The sequence below is a fragment of the Pterocles gutturalis genome, unplaced genomic scaffold (genome assembly GCF_000699245.1).
Source record: "Pterocles gutturalis isolate BGI_N339 unplaced genomic scaffold, ASM69924v1 scaffold48524, whole genome shotgun sequence".
Classification (NCBI taxonomy): domain Eukaryota; kingdom Metazoa; phylum Chordata; class Aves; order Pterocliformes; family Pteroclidae; genus Pterocles; species Pterocles gutturalis.
The window spans coordinates 1,462-6,988 of NW_010134981.1; the positions used below are offsets into that span (position 1 = coordinate 1,462).

The 5,527-nt window shown below is 45.6% G+C and overlaps 1 protein-coding gene across 1 annotated transcript; it reads left to right on the forward strand.

The window, feature by feature from the left end:
- Positions 1-403: 403 nt before the first annotated feature.
- NPBWR1 (neuropeptides B/W receptor 1) lies at positions 404-1,373 on the forward strand. Its single transcript, XM_010081749.1, is given in 3 exon segments — positions 404-644; positions 647-1,114; positions 1,117-1,373. Coding segments are annotated over 3 exon segments (966 nt in total).
- Positions 1,374-5,527: the final 4,154 nt, after the last annotated feature.

The window sequence follows — 5,527 nt, forward strand, 5'->3', positions numbered from 1 at the left end:
CCTGCTGCCCCTCCACGGGCACCTGGGGGGAGTGTCCAGGGCCGGGTGCAGGGGTGTCCAGGGCAGACCGCTGGGTTCCCAGGTGAGCACTGTCACCTTGGGGTGGTCATTTTGGGGGAGTCCAAGGCTTGGCACTGACCCCACATGGCACCCATGGGTGTGGGAGGAGGGAAGGGGCAGCAGGTGGGGGACCATTGCCACTTTGGGGGGACAGTGGGACCCTCCGCTGGTGATTGACCCCTCAGTGATTTCCCCTTGCTCCCAGCAGGGAGGTGTTGGGCAGTACATGTGAGAGCTTGGGGGCTGGATGCACCAGAGGAGACAGGCTTGAGAAGAGCAGAGGCCTTGCCCACTTCAGAGTCATCCCCATCACCAGTGGGCCTGGCCACCCTTTCCTGTGGCCATGGAGAACTCCTCCCGCCCTGAGAGCAATTCCTCATGTGCAGACTGCATCAGGAGAGGGGATGGGGGTCTGATTATGTCCACTCCCTCACTGAGCCCTAGCTTCTACATCACAGTGCCTGTCATCTACTCAGTCATCCGTGCTGTCGGTCTGACAGGCAACACCGCCATCATCTATGTAATCCTCAAAGCCCCAAAGATGAAAACAGTCACCAACATCTTCATCCTCAACCTGGCCATTGCATTACCTTGGTGCTACCCATTAACATTGCTGACTACCTGCTCCTGCAGTGGCCCTTTGGAGAGTTCATGTGCAAGCTCATCATCTCCATAGACCAGTACACCTTTTCCAGCATCTGCTTCCTCACCGTCATGAGCGTTGACCGCTACCTGGTTGTGGTGGCCACCACCAAGTCCAGGAAGATGTCCTACCGCACCTACCGAGCAGCCAAGATTGTGAGCCTCTGTGTCTGGTCCTTTGTCACAGTCATCATCCTGCCCTTCGCTGTCTTTGCTAAGATACACAAGGAGCAGGGGCGCTCCCAGTGTGTCTTTGTGTTCCCCCACCCTGAGAGCGTGTGGTGGAAGGGCAGTCAGATCTACACCCTTATTTTAGGCTTTGCCATCCCATTGTCCACCATCTGCATCCTCTACACCACCATGCTGTGCAGATTGAGACGCATGCACCTCCATTGCAACGCAAAAGCCCTGGACTAAGCCAAAAAAAAGTGACGATGATGGTGGTTGTCATCCTGGCCGTGTGCCTGTTCTGCTGGACACCCTATCACCTTAGCACAGTGGTGGCCCTCACCACAGACATCCCACAAACTCCACTCATCGTTGGGATTTCCTACTTCATCACTAGCTTGAGTTATGCCAACAGCTGCTTCAACCCTTTCCTCTACGCCTTTCTGGATGACAGTTTCCGAGGGAGCTTTTGCAAACAGATAAACTGCAGAACCACCTCGTAAAGCCAACCCTCTGTCCTCTCCTGTGTCCCCCTCACAGTCATCTGCTTTTCCTGGGTGACTCCAGCCCTGAGAGTGCTTCCTCTCCACCCTCCTTGTGACAGCCTGCGGGGCTTCAGATTGTCTCGCTACCCAAGACACAAGCTGGGGACAAGTGGATCTTTCTCAACTTTTCTGCACTCATTTCCTCAGCACTGTGCCTCGTTCTTTGCCCTGTTGGTTTTGTGTTTTTTTTTTTTAATTTTGTTTTAATTCCCTCTCTCTAATGTGCTTTCTTTCCTAGGTTTGTAGGTCACAGAACTGCAGCCGGTCCCTTTTCCCTTTTTAAAGGTGTCACTTTGTGCACTCAAGCCGCACGACTGTCTCTGTTACTGGTGATTGTAAAGCCCAATAAAGGTGTGGTACTGAGTGTCTTGCTTAATGATTAACAATATTGAAGAAAGCACAGCTCCAAGGCATCAGGAATAAACCAAGGTATTGAGCTCATTTTGTTTCACTGGGGAACAGGATAAGGTAGCCAAAATCTGCATTAACAGGCAAGAGAGACCTCAGCCTGGCTTTAAGGAAAAAAAAAGGAAGCCCTCACTAGGGAATAAAATACACAGATGTGGGTTTGGAGCCACTTGCTGTGGAAAATAACCGAACAGTATACTTGGTAACTGTAGTTAGCAAAATTTTCAGCTGTTGTTTGCACCAGAAGTGGTGTTTACTCTTTTGTTCATCGTATATTTATGGGCAATCTCCTTGCACATACAGATTTTTTTTTTTTTTTTTTGACTAGGAAGCAGAATTGGAGGGTATTTTCAAAACAAGTTAGCCTTTAAAGGTTTGAAAAGAACTTGCTGAAATGTGGGGAACATTCTGTTTTCTTCCCTATAAATAATAAATAAAATATGCACTGGTTAGGCTACTTTTAACAGTCTCTCACATGCTTGCTGGTGAGATTTATCTCTTAAGGAGGACAAAGGAAGTAAAAAAATAAAAATAAAAAAGTTATTAGGTCAATTTTATCTGGAGGAGAGATGAATGCAGGATGACCGGCAGATCCAGATGGGTCGTGGCATCCTCAGTGTGGGTATGAGCTTCCCAAGAAGAAAATGTAGCTGATGCTTCTGCAAAGAAAACCATGAAGCAGGTAACAAGGCAGACAACAGCAGCCCCTATGCAGCCTACTACTTTACTTAACAGCAACTACTTTATAGGCTCCCTGGTAGACCAGGCAGGACAGGAATAAAAGACAAAACCTTCTCCAGACTGAGACATCCTGACCACAAGTAACAGACCCCTGTGCTGAAGCTCACAGCCATGCACACAGCTGCCCAGGTCATTTTCCCCATCATGGCACAGACAGACAACCACATCCGCTGCTCACAGGTTTAGTTTTCCTCCGGGTGCTGCAGAGCAGATCATCCCGGTCTGGTCCACTTTCCAGTGAAGTTTGGGCAGGTGTCCATGCAAAAGTAGAGCCAGTCCCACAGAGGTATCCTCTGTCTACTTGTGCCTCATCCTCATCCTCAGAGTATGTTGTCCTAACTGGTGTTAAACCCAGTAAACCCTAAAAGCATGCAGCAAATTTTTTTGTGCATGCGGTTTTTTGGAAGGAGGAGGATACATCCGTCTAAAACCAGGTGTCTTGCTCTGCAGAGACTGCGGATGAGCAAAGCTCTGGGCCCCAGAAGGGGCAGAGCCGCTGATGCAGCAGGAGCACAACGGACAACAAACAGGCAGCAATGGGTAAAATGAGTAAAATATCAGACTTGCAAATCAGTTCTGAAATCAAAGCACATGGCACTCCACAAAAGACCAGCTCACAAGCAGTGCATCTACATTAGCACTTTAGTTTGCTTCAGGAAGGCATTTCTTTAAGCCTGTCTTCCAGTCTTACTTCCTTCTCACTTACTGCCTCAAACATAAGAAGATAAATGCCAAGAACACACCTAGGGCACGGCAAAGGGACTCAGTCCTCAGGACCAGACTAGTGTCAGTCTGAAGTGAGGAAATCACAAAATGTAAGCAGTGTGTACACAAGACACTCAGCTGTTTTCTTCTACAGATCTGATTCTATTATGCCTTATGACCAGTAACATAGAGTCAAAGTAACGTCACTTACTCTGGTGACAGGAAGCCCATGTGGAAACTGGGAAAAGAAGCTAACAAGTACAGACCATAAAACTGATCAGGTATAACATCTAAAGCTGACCAGCAGGAAAATATAACTCACTTTAAACTATGAAAAGTACAAAGTAGTCATAAAATGAACACAGCAGCACACACAGCAAGACAGAATGAAGAAAGGAAGATATGTGCAGTGCAAGGAGGTGATTGCACGTGCGCGATCAGCGTGTGAAAACATACGGCATCCATAAGGTCCTTTTTATCCTTTTTATTGAGACACAGCAGCGTGGACTGGTAAAGGGAACCCCCAGCATCCAGGGTCCTGTGAAACACCCTCATCCAACCCCACGGGTTTCGGGCGAGATGCAACAGGTCACTTTGCGTCCCGATGGTTTAGCCAGCAGTAGGAGCTTGCCTTTCGTCTGCAAGGTATGTACCTTGATACAGCCTTGAGAGCCACAGGCTTGCTATTCTATACCGTCAGCCCACAGCTGGTGTGGCTGCAGTAAGGACTCATAAGCCGAGGCAGGAGAGAACAGGGTCATTTCTCTGGTATAACTGGGTATTTACTTTTCCCCTCCCAAAAAACGTCATTAAACAGAGCCATACATTAGCTGTGCTCCTAGATTGTGTGTGATGCTTTGATTTCATCCAAAAGGACTTCAGCTGACACATTGACAGGCTGCTCTGCAGAATGGACCAAAGGTGGCAAGAGGGAATGATCAGAAGATTAGCTTCAAAAGGACTTCCCTGTCCCAACTGGGATGCTGACATGCATACATCCCCCACAGCATCAAAAACATTCACAATCCAGGTTTCCAGTTTCTGCTCCTTTTAATCAACTAAATGATACGGGTTTTTTTAATAAAAATTTGAGAGCAAAATCTTCTCCAGTTTTCTTGTGCTTAGTTAAACTAGGGATTCCCACTTCCTTATTTTTATCCCATCTACCTTATTTTTAAATATTTGCTGCAGAGACCTCCTCTTAAATTACCAATGCACTGAGTTCTGTCTAGTTATATTTGAAGAGATGGAGTTTTTCTGAATGAGTTCAGAAATTCTGGAATTCCCAGAGCCTAGAAATACAGAAAAATACCTTTTCCAGAGACCATTCCTATGAGACCCCAGCAATTTCAACTACATAAATAATTTTTTTAACTATATAAAGAATTCAGTGGAATAACATCCCACCTCTTAGAAACAAAACTTGCTAATTAATCAAAAAGCAAAAAGGATGTGATATTCACCCAGTGCAGACAGAATGTAAAGCAGAAGTTTTCAGGCTTGAATTTAATAGACCAACATTTAGCCTAATGCCAATGTTGTCGTCTAACACAGCACAACATTCAGCTGGCAGACCCCCTGTACCTTCATATGTGCAATGTTGAAAAGTTTTCATAAAAAAAGAAGCTCAACAACAAAATAAAATCAAGAGATTGTGACGCTTTTGCTCAGTCTGGTAAAAAAAAAAAAAACAAAAAAACAAAAAAACAAAAAAACCAAAACAAAAACAAAACACTAACAAAGTCATTGCTAAAACCAGGTAATTTGAGGCTCCACAAGAGCTCACAAAACCTTTTTCTTCTTACAAAACCTCTATACCACCAGAGGGAGTTCAAAGACAACTTATTCTGCAAATGTACTGAGCAGAAACTCGAATTTCTGCTGTCACGCCCAACACAGAGAATGTCTTTTTCTATGTAGGGTGTCTTTTCCTCAATTTTTACTCAAAAGCATGATAAACAGAAGTATGATATTAAAACAGTTTTAAGAAAGGAATAAAACATGTATGTATGTGTAGATAAACATACATATGAAACAGAGGTCCGTTCAGAATTTTCTAGAGGTGTGATCCCAAAGCTGTTTGGTGTTTTTCTGTTTCTTTATAAGCATCCTCTTCCAATGTATAGTACCCTTAAATACCAAGAGGTGTGATGTCTGGATGCATCTGAGGACCCATCTCCTCCTGTGCATTCCCATTCCCAGTCAATCTGCACCACGGAGGGGCTGGTTCAGGGAGCACTGGGCAGATGTCACTGACA